The 16,571-nt window shown below is 40.3% G+C and overlaps 1 protein-coding gene across 10 annotated transcripts in view; it reads right to left on the bottom strand.

Moving 5' to 3' along the window:
- LOC117400192 (receptor-type tyrosine-protein phosphatase mu-like) overlaps window positions 1-16,571 on the bottom strand; it is a 290,059-nt gene that overhangs the window by 145,599 nt on the left and 127,889 nt on the right. For all 10 annotated transcript variants that reach the window (XM_033999725.3, XM_033999727.3, XM_059022031.1 and 7 more), the window contains exons 5-7: window positions 11,662-11,777; window positions 10,258-10,432; window positions 2,941-3,234 (exon numbers count right to left, since the gene is read on the bottom strand). In XM_033999725.3, the coding sequence (XP_033855616.3) occupies window positions 2,941-3,234; window positions 10,258-10,432; window positions 11,662-11,777 (585 nt within the window). The remainder of the gene's footprint in view (window positions 1-2,940; window positions 3,235-10,257; window positions 10,433-11,661; window positions 11,778-16,571) is intronic.

Below are 16,571 nucleotides of genomic sequence, written 5' to 3'. Positions count from 1 at the left end.
GATCCAGTTTGAAATTCCATTATGTTTTAATTATAAACATTAGGTGTTGATCAAAAAGTTGTAAAAAGGATGAGTTGACTGCATGATTCATACCCCCTTAAGGCATCCATAAATTATTTACTGCAATATCACCAAAAAATTAATCTTGGAAGTACTTGACCTTTAAGTTCTATATTACTGAAACAAGCGAATCATTTTTCAAACACTTTAAAACCTCTGTTGTAGCTCTAGTCATAATTCTCAAGGTTTTCACATAATGCAGGATGCAATCAATTTTAAAGGTGAAGGTTGAAGCGAGACAAACCCTACAGCTGGTGACAGAAGATTCCACTTTGCCAACCTCCAAAATACTTGCCAGTAATTTACATATTCTTCTAAGTTAATTAAACCATGGAGGCAAGTGCCCCCCACCTCTGATCCTAAATTCACAATTAAGCATTGTGAATCGAAAAAATAAAAAACGATGTAATAAGACGGTGCTTAAACTTATGCAGCAATTTTAGCCTGCACATTACACAGTGTGAACAGAATGGTAAACAAGCACTGATAAGGAAATAAAAACTGAAAATGAGTTAATTAATTTCAATTTAAAATCACATACTTGTCAGTGTGGAGGCTTCCTGGGTATTGGTCTCATGCTGCCATGTGACATGCAAATGACTACCTAGGAGAGTTGTGAGATGCAGATAAACTAATGCCAAAATAATTGGTTTGTGTAGGAGTACAATGGTACTGTCCTCAATGCCATTCCTTACAATTATAAACAGCAGTCCTTTAAAAGAAGATACATTGCACCTGTTTAATTGCTGTGATAATTGTATGCTTGTTGACTGTAGTCCTCAAGTGCAAACTCTCTCCACATGAAAGCAACCACACCAGAAATGTAATAATTGCAATGCTGTTTGAATCTTATTTGATAAAAATGGAACATATTAATATGCTACAGCAGCCCTATTCTTTTTAAACCAACTTATTTTATAATATTCAAATAAGGCAAGTGATCATATATTTCTTTAATATTGTTTCAGTAGGAATTAATTCTGTCCACAAGATCTGACCAAACTGAATTCTGTCATTTTACAACTCATGTCTGGGTATAAACTGGTTTCCAACTACCACCACCCAGTTATGGTAAAATAAGAGGAACTAAGCAGTTTGAGGTGCTATTGTTTGCATACGATATACAGTACTGTGCAAAAGTTTTAGGCAGGTGTGAAAAAATGCTGTAAAGTAAGAATGCTTTCAAAAATAGACATGTTAATAGTTTATATTTATCAATTAACAAAATGCAAAGTGAGTGAACAGAAGAAAAATCTACATCAAATCAATATTTGGTGTGACCACCCTTTGCCTTCAAAACAGCATCAATTCTTCTAGGTACACTTGCACACAGTTTTTGAAGGAACTCGGCAGGTAGGTTGGCCCAAACATCTTGGAGAACTAACCACAGTTCTTCTGTGGATTTAGGCAGCCTCAGTTGCTTCTCTCTCTTCATGTAATCCCAGACAGACTCGATGATGTTGAGATCAGGGCTCTGTGGGGGCCATACCATCACTTCCAGGACTCCTTGTTCTTCTTTACGCTGAAGATAGTTCTTAATGACTTTCGCTGATGTTTGGGGTCGTTGTCATGCTGCAGAATAAATTTGGGGCCAATCAGATGCCTCCCTGATGGTATTGCATGATGGATAAGTATCTGCCTGTACTTCTCAGCATTGAGGAGACCATTAATTCTGACCAAATCCCCAACTCCATTTGCAGAAATGCAGCCCCAAACTTGCAAGGAACCTCCACCATGCTTCACTGTTGCCTGCAGACACTCATTTGTGTACCGCTCTCCAGCCCTTCGGCGAACAAACTGCCTTCTGCTACAGCCAAATATTTCAAATTTTGACTCATCAGTCCAGAGCACCTGCTGCCATTTTTCTGCACCCCAGTTCCTGTGTTTTCGTGCATAGTTGAGTTGCTTGGCCTTGTTTCCACGTCGGAGGTATGGCTTTTTGGCCACAAGTCTTCCATGAAGGCCACTTCTGACCAGACTTCTCCGGACAGTAGATGGGTGTACCAGGGTCCCACTGTTTTCTGCCAATTCTGAGCTGATGGCACTGCTGGACATCTTCCGATTGCGAAGGGAAGTAAGCATGATGTGTCTTTCATCTGCTGCAGTAAGTTTCCTTGGCCGACCACTGCGTCTACGGTCCTCAACGTTGCCCGTTTCTTTGTGCTTCTTCAAAAGAGCTTGGACAGAACATCTGGAAACCCCTGTCTGCCTTGAAATTTCTGCCTGGGAGAGACCTTGCTGATGCAGTATAACTACCTTGTGTCTTGTTGCTGTGCTCAGTCTTGCCATGGTGTATGACTTTTGACAGTAAACTGTCTTCAGCAACCTCACCTTGTTAGCTGAGTTTGGCTGTTCCTCACCCAGTTTTATTCCTCCTACACAGCTGTTTCTGTTTCAGTTAATGATTGTGTTTCAACCTACATATTGAATTGATGATCATTAGCACCTGTTTGGTATAATTGTTTAATCATACACCTGACTATATGCCTACAAAATCCCTGACTTTGTGCAAGTGTTCCTAGAAGAATTGATGCTGTTTTGAAGGCAAAAGGGTGGTCACACCAAATATGGATTTGATTTAGATTTTTCTTCTGTTCACTCACTTTGCATTTAGTTAATTGATAAATATAATCTATTAACATGTCTATTTTTGAAAGCATTCTTACTTTACAGCATTTTTTCACACCAGCCTAAAACTTTTGCAAAGTACTATATATCAGAGCCTTCCCTGTCTGCTTTAGTGAATACCAAGGGTCAGGTCAAAGCAAAATTATTCACTATTGCATGATTATAGCATTCAGACAAATATATAAAACTATTTCCAGAACTCTTTTTATAACCATGTTATTTAACTAATGATCTTTGTACGATGAAACTCACCGGCACATTTTGTCCTGGCTCTAAGAGCAGGTCCTGGGGCTCCGGTGCCTCCTTCCAGAGGTCGTGTAAGAAGAACGCTAATTTCATATTCCGTATCTGGATCCAGGTGTCCGATTTTATGTGTACTCTTGTCTACCGGCTGGTTGTCGATCAGGCTCCCAGACAAGGTGCGATACTCCACTTCCCTCTGTGTGATCGGGCCATCTCCGTTGATGGAGTTTGCATTGAGCTGGATCCACAGGTACGTTGCCCCGACGGCTGTGAGCTGAGGTGGGGCAATTGGAACGGGTGGCTCTGTAAAACAAAAAAGCAGGAACTCTTGTAGTATCTTTTTTTTTCTGAAAGCATACTGGGAAGAATTAAGATAGAATCCAATGCACAGCCATGCATTTTAGCTAACCTTCACATGTTGTTTGTTCACTAGTACTGGAATACAAACAACTGTAAAGCAGTCAAATTTTGCAGTAATGATCTACAGTGAACAGTTTATCTGGCTTTACGCTAATAGTAAATCCAGGTGCCAAACAGCATTTGTAGACAGTTGCCTGTACAGTTAATTAGTTAGCAGGCCAGGGTGCTATTCACAATGTACACTTAGGAGTTTACGTAGATTTATAGAGGTTACAAGTTACACTGATTAGATTTCAGACTTACAACAATTAAATATAGACTTTAATGTATTACTTCTCACCCCAAAGTCTGTTCTCTATTTTTCATGACTGATTGCTGAACGGTTACACTAAATATTTAAAGAAAAAGTCCTCTGTTTCAGTTTCACTTAATTCCACAAATGAACATGATTGTGCCTACTTAAGGGTATTTATTCAAATAAAAAATATGCTGTTTTTTTCATACTTATTCTGTTGGAATGCAATTGTTAACTGTTTTTTTTTTCTATCACTAGATTTATAAATCATCCCTAATGCTGTGATTGAACACTTGTATACAGTTACCTGATGATCAATGGACAGGGTTTTGATGCAAGTTTATATTCTGTATATAACATCTGTCCATAAACTGGTAAATCTCATAGTTCTGGTTTTTTTTTTTTTTTTTTTTTAATTTATTGGTGTATTGATCCTACAGAGACATGTAATTTTGTTGCAATTTTACAGTGGTTTATTATATGATGTCAATAAGCTGCCAGACACAAAATATTATTGTTGGTTGGAAAATCAGAGAGGATTTCAATTATGTTTTCATTTTATAACAAACAAATAATTCAGTAGTAGCATGTAATACATTAACTTTATTGTTCAATAATTTAAAAAAAAACAATAGGTAAACATATGTCCAACTGTATGTTATAAATACAAATAGGACAAATAAACAACATGGACAACAGTGAGTCATTTACGGCATCATACATGCACATTGTTAATTAACTAGTACAACAGATGCATCTTATTCCAGCAGTATTGTTACAAAAGGCTTTCTGGCACAGGCAAGTTAGCAGCAGTACAAGGGTCATTTCCATGCAGAAGTGATTTTAATAAGTTCCGTACGGTTCCATGGAAGAATGAATGAGCTTCTGTATTATGATTCTCTGGGTTCTGCACCATGAGATAATGAATGAGTGGAGATGAACGATGCTAGCTAAGAGCTATATCTTAACCAAGAAAACATTAATAAATGTGTTCACATATGTTAATTGTGCTGTTCTCTCTTCTTAACCTTGCTTTTCCTCTTTTTCATATCAATAATGCAAGATAGACATGTATTAATAAAAACTATATATACTCTGTGGTTGGCTTTCAGTCCTTTGGAAACGTCCCTAATGCCACCCTGAACACGGCTCCCACTGGGACAGACACTGCTGCAGGCTCTCCTCCAGTTTGTGCCAACCAAGTCTGCTGTACTTCCAGCAGTCAACAATGGAGCTGAATCAAGGACCTGCGCATCTCAAGCATCCCCTCCATCAAAGCTATCTGTCTGTCTTCTCTTTGCAGTTGAGAGAAGCACTCCATTAAAAAAAAAAAAACTGTCCTTGTACTTCAAAATCTTGATTCTCAAATACAAAAGGCCTACGTGTTAAAACATATTTAAAAATCCATATTTTGTGTTCTATTTGTTTATACAGACAAATGGACATCTACGTTGGTAAAGAACAAATGCGTATATTCATAAAGCAATACAAAGCGAGTAAATGTAAAGGACTGTAATGTTTGTGCACTGATTCTTTATGAATATGTACCCAGACTGGGAAATGAAATAACTTTTTCATATCACTTTCCACTGTCCCCGCCACCTTAGACACTTAATATATTATTTATTTTTAAAGTATTGTTTTGTATCGTACACTCTTGATACTGTGTGAATGAAGATCTGAAATGTGTGTATGTGCCCTCACTGTGGGGAACCCTGTGTACTGCAGAAGTACATATCACTGGTATAATAATTAAACTAAAAGAACAAATATAGCCCACTAATACCTTTAAACGCAACGCCCCGAGAAGGCCTTTTCAAGTTAACACATCTCCTAAGAAGCTGTGGCTGAAGCAAGGGCCCACAAATCTCAGTTATTTCGTATACAGATGGCTGCCCTCTTATGCCCTTCTTTAAAGGCCCCCAAACTCCTCTCTAATCCCAGCTTCCAAAGTATAAAATCAAACTTCACCTCCTATGAACTAGTTCATCCGTCTGAACTTCTCAGACTCATCTTTGCAAAACTTGACGTAACATACAGTACATATTCATCCAAAGACATGCAGTGTACAGTAACAACTAATTGGCTGCTCTAATCAGTTTCAGAGGCTGATTAGAAACCTCATGCTAAACAAAATGACAAAATGTCACAATAATTGGTCAATCTGGCAGGTTTTATCCCCGGCCCAGGATTAACTAGAGATAAAGTGACATTTCAATCTAGTTACCTGACAGACTGAAAAGAGAGCTTGTAAAGCTGTATCAGATGGCTTGACAAGTCAATGGGTCTATTCAATCTTGTGTCATCTTTGTTACTTGTTCTGTGAATAGCATTTGTTTCTTCAAAAGCACTGATCAATACTATATTTTCTTGTTGTAGCCGAGGGCACATAATATAACAATGTGGCGAGAAAGAAATGTGTTTCATCTAACACTGTGGCAATAAAAGTCCCTGTACCGTATAGGCATATTGATTGTACTTCTGCTACATTTACAAATTTATTTATTTTTTTTACACATTTTCTTTAAGTCTTGCTAAAACAAGTAGCAGGAGAAGTTTAAAAGTTCATTTTTTAGCTACTGTTTTTAGTCTGATTGTTGTATGTTATAACCTGCTGGCAGTTGCCTGGAAGCCTCATAAGGTCTGACTGTATGCAGTGTAAAGTAGCGGGTTATGAGAAACAGCAGGGAGGGGGTTAAAACCTCCCTGCTATAGAAATGCACTGTTTTGAGTTGTGTTGCTTTATTGTTTTGTTTAATTGTTTAATTGTTTTATTATTAATTATCATCCGCACCTGGGCGTTATTGGAAATTAGGCCCAGGTGCGGGGTTTAAAAGGAGAGCACGCAGTCTGCTCGAGACTGCTGAATGGAAGGAGGCAGAAAGGAGTGCTCTGCTTCCTGGCAGTCCCGAGAGAAAGGTACAGTGCAAACCCGTGTGGTTAAGTTTTGATGGAACAGGGAAACGGCTTAGCCGTCCTGTGATAGTTAGGTTCCTGCGTGTGTAGTTAATGCTCAGAAGAGCTAGGTGTTTATTTTGTGTGCTTTGTGTTACGTTTGTGTTTATTAAAAAAATAGCGCAACCGCGCTGAAAAAAATCAATTTGAGTGTCCTGGGTCGTATTTTTAAAGGGGCAACGAACCCGAGTGAGGTTGATCCTTTTACATTTGGTGGCAGAAAGTGTGGGCGCCCCTAAGACCCAGAAAATGGATTTGCTACAAATGATAGAGCAAATCACCAGGAATGCTGTTGCTCAGAGAGAGCAGCTGGAGAGATGGGAGAGAGAGATGGGGTTGGCTCCATTAAAGAAAAGGGAGCCAACAGAATTGGAGCTGCTGCTCCAAGAATGGGAGCAGGCTAGCGGAGCTCCGCAGCCTCCCGAGCCAGAGGGGGAGGAGCCGCCGCTGCCAGAGCCCAGAGGGGAGGAGCCGCCGCTTCCGGAGCCCAGAGGGGAGGAGCCGCCGCTTCCGGAGCCCAGAGGGGAGGAGCCGCCGCTTCCGGAGCCCAGAGGGGAGGAGCCGCCGCTTCCGGAGCCCAGAGGGGAGGAGCCGCCGCTTCCGGAGCCCAGAGGGGAGGAGCCGCCGCTTCCGGAGCCCAGAGGGGAGGAGCCGCCGCTTCCGGAGCCCAGAGGGGAGGAGCCGCCGCTTCCGGAGCCCAGGGGGGAGGTGAAAAGTATACCTCCACCACAGCCCCGACCACCGCCCCTACGGTCCAGTCCGGCACCGCTGCGTCCAGTCCCTCACCCCTTGCTCCAGGACACCCGGCCGGTCTTCCCGGACCTTCCTGCGCTGGACCTAGAGCCCAGGAGTTTGCAGCACTGGCCACAGCTTTTCCCCTGGTTCCCTGCTCCGCTCTTCCCGAGCACCCAGACGTCGCTGGACTGCTGCCAGACGTCGCTGTCGCTCCCCCTGTTCGCTGCTTCGCTTCCCCTGGGTGATCGGACATCACTGCGCCGGTTCCCAGGGGAAGATCTCTGCCCACTGCTGCATCCTCCAGTGCCACGGTCTACGCTCCGGTCGCCCCTGTCGATCCGTTGGGTCCCCTTGTCGCCGGTGCGCGGTCCTTACCTGGCTGAGCCGGGATGTGGACCGATCCACCCTCAAGCCTGCCCGTGGAAGAGGGCAAGAAAGGACATTTATGGACTTGAGGGTGGGTGGTTATGTTTTAGGGGAGGAGGTGGCCGTCTCGTGGCCTGTGTCTTGTAAAGACAAGGGGGGGGATGTGTAAAGTAGCGGGTTATGAGAAACAGCAGGGAGGGGGTTAAAACCTCCCTGCTATAGAAATGCACTGTTTTGAGTTGTGTTGCTTTATTGTTTTGTTTAATTGTTTAATTGTTTTATTATTAATTATCATCCGCACCTGGGCGTTATTGGAAATTAGGCCCAGGTGCGGGGTTTAAAAGGAGAGCACGCAGTCTGCTCGAGGCTGCTGAATGGAAGGAGGCAGAAAGGAGTGCTCTGCTTCCTGGCAGTCCCGAGAGAAAGGTACAGTGCAAACCCGTGTGGTTAAGTTTTGATGGAACAGGGAAACGGCTTAGCCGTCCTGTGATAGTTAGGTTCCTGCGTGTGTAGTTAATGCTCAGAAGAGCTAGGTGTTTATTTTGTGTGCTTTGTGTTACGTTTGTGTTTATTAAAAAAATAGCGCAACCGCGCTGAAAAAAATCCATTTGAGTGTCCTGGGTCGTATTTTTAAAGGGGCAACGAACCCGAGTGAGGTTGATCTGCAGCTATGGCCAAATGTTTTGCATCACCTACAATTATAGGATATATATATATATACACACATACACACACCGTATTACTTCAATTTGGCGCTGCAGTGTTTATTTTAAATTGATCAAAATGACTGAGGCCCTTAAACGAGGACAGCGATTATACGAGGGCGGCCTTTATTAATAATACTATGCTTTACAAACGCTGCAACATTTTATTCAATGATTTAAGGCATTTTAGAAACGGCGCCATGAGAGGCTCCGATCTGCAGCACTTTACTCTTGTGTGTTTTGAGGTCTTGATTACTGTACATTTACTGACAGGTAACAGGAACCTATTAGGTGGGAGTTGGGAGGTCAGGGGAGTACTATACCAGCGAATCAGGAGTGTGTATTGGTTGCTATGGGGCGGGACAAGAAGAGGAGAGTGAACGGTATGCAGTTGTTTTTCTTAACAAAGTATTACCTCTGAATATGGGTTTGATTTCTGTTAAAACTAAAATATATCCTACTCGGTTATTTATTTTTTTCTCACTGTAATTTACCTGCTTGTTTGTAATTTCTCTGTAAGAGAAACCAAAACTAAATCTGCTCATAGATAGTAAGCAGGTTTTTGGTTTTTTTTAATATATATAATTGCACAGGAATGAGTAAAATTACAATTGAATAAAAAAACAAAACACCTAAACCCCCTACAAGAAGATATCTTCAGCCAGCTTTCGGATAGCGCTTAGAGTGACTGGCAAAGGTCCTCTGAGTTTAAGTTTTCACCATCCAAGCTGACAACAAGGTACACAGACAGCCCTTGTCCCCTGCTGTGCTGGCACTGAACTCTGCTGGAAAAAACGGGACGTGAAGGACTGCTGTGCTGTAAGTAGTTCATCTTGGGTTGTCTGTCAGGACTGTACTATAAAATAACACTTGCTTACTAAGGTGGGTGTACATTAGTTTGTATTACATGCTGGATTGAGGTTGCAGTCTCTTCAGATTATGTTACTCTCAATAATGTATGCTAAAGAAAGTCCAACCAAGTTTCATCCCAATTGGATTGGTTTTGTGTGCACATAAATGTACAATAAGTACATGCATACACAATTTAAAAAAAAATGTTTTTTTATGTTTTTTTTAGGCAGAGGAAGGAGGATACAATTAGCATGCAATGCAGAAGACTGATAACATGAGGGATGCAGCTTGTGTCACCATAACCCTACCTCAAAAGGCACAAAGAGAATGAACTATTGTTTTGCCTATCTATGAGTTGTGTGTATAAAATGTTTATTACCCCTCGCTGTTTCATGCATGTCAAATATTAACCAAAACAGCAATAAAATGAAGGTTGTGTGACAGATTTATGCACATGTTATTTTCAATGAAAGGTTGAGGTCACACTCTTTGTCCTGCAGGCAGCCTAATGAAAACAGCATCACAGGCCATTGACATTACCATAATTATGAACACACCATTAAATAAATCTGCTAAGAAATAAATTACAATAAATAAAAACAAATTGGATTATAACATTGGACCGTTCCATCAGTCAATGCACCCTCTGCAAATGTTGTAACTGTTTCTGGTTACTTGATTAAATCATAATTCTATGCTACAAAAAAGGTATTAAACTGTAATCTTGCAGACCGAAAAAATTGATCAATCAAAAAAATATATAATAAGAATAATGTTGTACAGGACATTACATTTGGAAGGAACTTAAAAATGACTATGATTTATACAAAATACAACAGGCTTTAAGATGTTTAAACGTGAAGTAATCTAAAATGCAAGTCAAAAGGCACAACCCTTCACTTTTCAGGTGAACTTCCAACTAGGAAAGGCTTGCCTAAGTTTGCTTTTAAGAATTAGTTCTACCTTTGGAAACCTTTATATGTATGGCTTTATCGAGGCAGCTCTTATACAATGTGGATATTTTGTGGTTTCAGATGGAAATAAATCCTGATCACTTACGTCTTACAACCAGTTCAGCATAATTCGACAATCCAACTCCTTTTTGTGAGTGAATTAAACAGCGATAGCTCCCTGTGTCTTGCTTAGTTGTGTTCACTACATTAAATGTAGCTAGGAAACGACGTGTGTTCAATGGCTTGATGTCCTTCATTGGAGCTTCCTGCCCAGCAATTCCCTATAAAATAACAGAGTATGAAAAATCAGTTCAGCAGTCTTCAGAAACTGATTTAATAAAAAAAGATGGGGCTCATTAGGGACCAGTGTTAAGAGGATTTCAACTCATTAATGAATGCATTAAGTTCCTGTATTTCTTTGTATCATCTTACAAACACAGCCAGGCTGAATCCTAAGTTGTTTTTTATTGCTGTTCAAATACTGACCCACATCCATTTTCAACTCCTTTACAGTGTTGTTTTTAGACAACGCAGTTTAAGGAAGCCTCTGAATGTGAAGAAGTGACAGTAATGCAGCTAACCACCTGTTTCTTAAAACCACTTTATCTAAAATCAAAGGCTGACATTTATAAAAAAAAAAGTTAATTTCCACTGTCAAGAAATTATTTTTTTTCAAAGCAATACAAAGCAGTATATCAACATATTGCATGCTCATGTATTCAGATGAATATGCCGCTGACACTTTGACGAACCAAGATAAATATCAGTTGTTACTTTTTTTTTTGTCATTCCTGCAGACGATGACAGATGATTTACAAAGAATCTTATGTGTATCTGGAAGTGTCTGGAATTTGTGTGTTTTTATTTTGATTAATTTGCTATACCGTAGTACAGTAAGATCATAACAAAAGGAACAACTGTTTAAGTGTGTCTTCCACCTCTGAGTATAACCTGCATTGCCCACAGCTACAATATGAGAAAGTAGGCAGATGGGAAACATTTCTTAATTGTAAATATTTCTTCGTTAGTGTCGTCAAGGGATTTATGGTAAGTTAATGTGTGTGTTGTACTGCAGCAGCTCATGAGGACGTGTTTGCTAAAATGACAAACTATCCCACCAATGACCTTTTTTAACCACCTGTGTATGCTGATCAGTTTTGACAGTTTGCTTATTAGATGAAGCTAAGGCTCAGTCCACTGAACTTACCATTAGTTTTCCTGCGTAAGGTCTAATTAAGTGAACCAGAACTCTGTCTCAATAAATACAGATAACGTAATCTGCAATCAGAACAGTACTTGGTTGCATTTCTTTAATTTATTACAAGAACAAAATATTAATATGGTAGATATTGTACTTGTGCGTGATGTACCTTTGGAATGTTTATATCCTGTATCCTTCTTGGGTTTTTTTTTTTTTTTTTTTTTTTAATAATAATACTGTATATACAGCTAAGGCCAAATTAACTAATTTTGTCAATAGTTTTGCCATAGCAATAGTCAAGCGTGTTACCTGTAACCAGAGCCTGTAGCTGTCTTTGGGCTGTCCGTTAGCTGAACACTGGAAAGTAGCTGTTTGCCCAGCATTGACCTCCACGCCCTTTATATGCAGGAAGTGAGGGGTGTTTACTGGGGGGGAAAAAGAGGAAGAACTTTAAGGTTTTCATTAGAAGTCCCTGTTTTCTCCTTGAGGTCCTTCAAAGTAACAGTGGTAGGATTTTTCTTAAAGGTCACAAACCCCACAACTTCACCACCACTCCTGCCCATCCATATGTTTATGTAATTTTAAAATAGCCTTTATAAAACATAACACTGCAAAGAAACCTTTAAAATGTCACAGTACTTTAGATTAGATTTCAACTGAATTTCAGTTAAGCGCACTGTAGAAAACCTAATACTCCATCATGGTAAATTATGTTTATACAGAAATGCAGAATGAAATAGAAGAATAATCTCCTTGAAATAGTTATTAATATGCTAGGTTTCAAACATTATAAAATAACACCGAGCAATCAAGTTCATAAAGTGTGATAACCACACAAGGTAGTCCGGTGGTACCTTCACAGCAATTCCTAAACATGCAGACAGAATATTCTGTCCGGATTCAATTCAGCAGCTGGCAGTGAACTAATGGAAAGTAAAACAAGGTAGTAGAATCATACATTCATGGGAGCAGACTCCTAGCACCACAGACACGAAACAGGCTGAAAAGTTTATTTTTTCTTAAAACAGGCAGTGTGGAAATCAGTTTACTTTGCTGCCAGCCACATCTGGTGGGTAAATGTAACTAGGACTGTGCAAGTGTGATATATTTCTTAGCAGAAATATATTTCTCAGCAGTGATATGTGTGGTACAGGATCCACTACAGCTAGTACTCAGCTATGTTTATTCAAAATGTGCACTTTCATTGCAGTGTTCTCCTTCTATGAAATATTATTATTATTATTATTATTATTATTATTATTATTATTATTATTATTATTATTATTTATTTATCTATTTATTTATTTATTTATTTATTTATTTCTTAGCAAACACCATTATAAAGGGCGATTGTTACAAAATATCACAATACAAAGTAACACATTAGAAAATATCACATTACAGAATATCATATTACAGATAAGAGCACTTATAAAGTACAATAAAATCAGTAGCAAATAAGCTAATCTGCCGGTGGTGGAGGAGCAGAGGGGACGAGAGGGGGTGTAGGGAGAAATGACAGTCTGGAGATAGGAGGGTGCAGAAAGGTCAAGACAGCGATAGGCAAGTAATAAAGTTTTGAATTTTATGCATAGGGATCCAATGCAGAGAGCGGAGCAGAGGTGTAGCATGGGAGAAATGAGGAAGGGAAAAGACAAGGAGAGCAGCAGAGTTTTGGATGAGCTGGAGCAGACGGATAGCAGAGACAGGAGGCCAGCCAGGGGGGGAGTTGCAGTAGTCAAGACGGGACAGTACCAGGGCCTGAACTAGGAGCAGCGTGAAGCAGTCGGTGAGGAAGGGGCGAATTCTGCATATGTTGCTGAGTAAGAAGCGTGCCAGAGTAGACGTGTGCTGAGATTAGGAGAGGGATGGGTCGAGGGTGATATCGAGGTTCTTGGTGGATGAGGAGGGAGAGAGGGTGGTGGATTCAAAAGGAACAGAGATAGAGAGATCAGCAGTGGGGGAGGAAGAGGGGGGAAGAAAAGGAGGTCTGATTTGGAGAGGTTGAGTTTAAGATGATGCGAGTGCATCCGGGAGGAGATGGCTGAGAGGCAGGTAAAGATACATGAAGGAATGTCGGAGTCAGAGGGGAGAAAAGAGAGAAAGATCTGGGCATCTTCAGCATAGAAATGATATGAGAAGCCATGGGAGGAGGTGAGGGGACCTAGGGAGCAGGTGAAGAAAGAAAACAGGAGTGGTCCCAGGACTGAGCCCTGGGGGACACCGGTCAAAAGAGAGCAAGAGGCAGAGGGTGAGCCATGACAGGACACCCGATACATGCGATCAGCTAAGTAGGAGGAGAACCAGGCAAGAGCAGTGCCGGAGAGTCCCAGGTCAACGAGGGAGGACAGGAGAATAGAGTGGTCGACTGTGTCAAAGGCTGCTGAGAGGTCAAAGAGAATTTGGACAGAGAAGATGGAGGCGGCATGGGCAGAGAGTAGAGAGGTAGCGATGGAGAGAAGAGCAGTTTCAGTGGAGTGTGCCGGGCAAATACCAGATTGGAGGGGGTCAAGCAGAGAATGTGTTGACAGGAAAGCAAAGAGCTGGCGATGTACCACTAGCTCTAGGGTTTTAGAGAGGAATGGGAGAAGGGAGGGATGAGGGATCAAAGGAGGGTTTTTTTAAGATGGGGATGATGCAGTCCTGTTTGAAGGCAGAGGGGAAACAGCCAGAGAGCAGAGAGGTGTTGACAAGACAGGAAATGAAAGGGAGTAGAACAGGGGCATCAGCCTAGAAGAGTTGAATGGGGAGGGGGTCCAGAGTACACGTGGTGGGTTTATGGCTCTGAAGCAGGGAGCAAAGATCGGAATCTGAGAGGGCCGAAAAGGAGGAGAAGGAGGAGGGTAGACTAGTAGGGCGAAAAGCAACACTGTGACTTTAAAGGTTTGGAGGTGAGGGATACTAATAGTGTTGATCTGTAGACGACTGCAGTACATTGAAGACAGATGTAATGGCTATGGTGAGGCAACTTTGATTAACAGTGTGACAAGGCAGGACCACCTGTAAATCCTACCCCTGCATGAATATACAACAGTGTCTGGTTTATATCTAAAATGACAACCTACCCATACATACAAAAGGAAGATGACAGAAACATAAACTGTTACTTGGCAAGCTTCTATTTGGTCAGTCTATTATACACTCCCTGTGTTCATATTTTACTATTGAAAGACCACATTATGCGGATTTAGCAAATCTGTAGAGTAAGTTAGTGGAAGGTAAAATGAACTTGCACTTTAAAACATGACCAGTGTCATACTATTGTTTTGCTTCAGATGTTTACAGTGTGGATTTTGGAAATAAATCACACATTAAGAAGATATATTTAACTTCTTCCTAAATGCACTTCCAAAGAATGAATGTTTCGGCATAGCAGTCTGCTGTTAGATTTGATTTTATGTATTAAATTCCAATTTGTCTTATATTTGTATTGCTAAATACTTAGAATAATAATTATCTGTCTGAGTTTTAAACAAAATGGATCCACGATTCATTACAAACCTCTCCTGATAAATGTGCTTTGAGTTCAGCCCTCTGTACTCTAAGGAGCTTCCAGGCAGTGTCTGGCATGTGCACCACCTACAGTCAACCATGTTTAATTGATGCTCCACGAATCACCCAGCCATTCGATTCACTCCATCATTTTATTGTTTGATATGAATGTCAAAGGCAAGATACAGTAGATGACAAAATATAAAGAAGGCCATGTCTGCAATGGAAATCGTGCAGAGATCAGTGATACCTGGTTTTACAATAAAAAATAAAAATAATAAAAACCATATCAACTCAAAGCACTTGAACACTTATCAGGGAGATACATTGAAACTTCCTTTTTGATATACGCTTAGAGATTTAGAAATCCTGAAGACACAAGCTGTACTGTGGTGGCATTGTCTCCACCACTGCTGGATTCAATAAGCTAGTGTCCATAGAGTCTTTGAGTAGGGCAACAGTGTCACCACAGAGGAAACTGGCCTGTAAGTTACATCAAAATCAAAGCAATCGTGGCTAAGTTGTTTTCATTTATAGTAACCCAGATTGTGCTGACAATAACAGAGCTGTGTGAAATAACATTCAGTATAAAGATGTGCTGCAGAGAGTGATTAATAAATACAAATGAATCCCCAAAAAAGAAGTGAAACAAATGTAAAAAAAATTATCTACATTCAACAAAAAGAAAAATGACTTTTTCATGAAGGGATACAAAAACAGTGGCTTAACAAAATGAACTCAGTGACTGGAAAAATTCCTAGAATAGCACAAGTGAGACAAAAAGCATTGAACCTGGGATATATGTGCAAACTGGAATTGAATGCAGAAAGAGTAGGAGTGTTGAGGAGAACAGAATGAAAGCGGTTACTGCCACTGAACTGTGGAACTAACAACCTTCAAAATGTATAGTATTTTTTTTTTAATGAATACTAAAAAGAACACAGTGCTATCTTTTCAATGTATTTATGGCTGACCTACTGGATTTGGCAAAAGTGTTAACCTGACACCACTTTTTGAACAATCAAAGAAAAACAGAACCAATTTTTTCTGTTGCTTCTGCTTCCTGCTAATTTTAGGCAGTACGAAGCTTTTAAAATGGTGATAAGTTTAATGAATATCTCAACCCTATATGGAATTCTGAATGTGACAGTTTAGCAGCACTCAAGGAATTAACTGCAATTTTAAATCACTGTAATAGCCTTCTACCTGCAGTTATAACAACACTAAAGAAAGTCTACCTGTAGCAGGGCAGAGCAGAGCCCTGCATGTAAATAGGGGGCAGAGCAAAACCCTGCTAAAAATGTATTGTTTTGGTTTTAGAATGGGTGAATTTATGGGTGTATTGTATGATTTAAAAAGTATTGTTTGGGGTTAAAAACAAGGGTGAATGTATTGTAATTTAAATGTATTATTGTACAGTTAAATGTGGTCTGGCAGACGTAATTGTTAGCAACTCGTCTCTGCCAGACATCTCGTGAAAATGCGTGGTTGGCAGCTGGTGATTGATAAATTGGCTGTTGGCCACGCAGAGTAAAAACTCTTGTGGAGAACGTGGCTGGAGCCATTTAGATGGAATTATTGTTTAAGGGGTGAGGTGCATGGGTATATAAGCTTGTTGTTTTGTGTGTTTGGGGTGGGGTGGGGTGTTCAAGGAAGAGGAACGAAAGAGACGGGACAACTTGAAAGAAAGAAACTAAACGAAACTGAAAGTAAAACTAAAATAGAAA

The sequence above is a fragment of the Acipenser ruthenus genome, chromosome 4, assembly GCF_902713425.1.
Source record: "Acipenser ruthenus chromosome 4, fAciRut3.2 maternal haplotype, whole genome shotgun sequence".
Lineage (NCBI taxonomy): Eukaryota > Metazoa > Chordata > Actinopteri > Acipenseriformes > Acipenseridae > Acipenser > Acipenser ruthenus.
The sequence above is the reverse complement of the archived record's forward strand: the minus strand, read 5'-3'. Positions and strand labels throughout refer to the sequence as shown.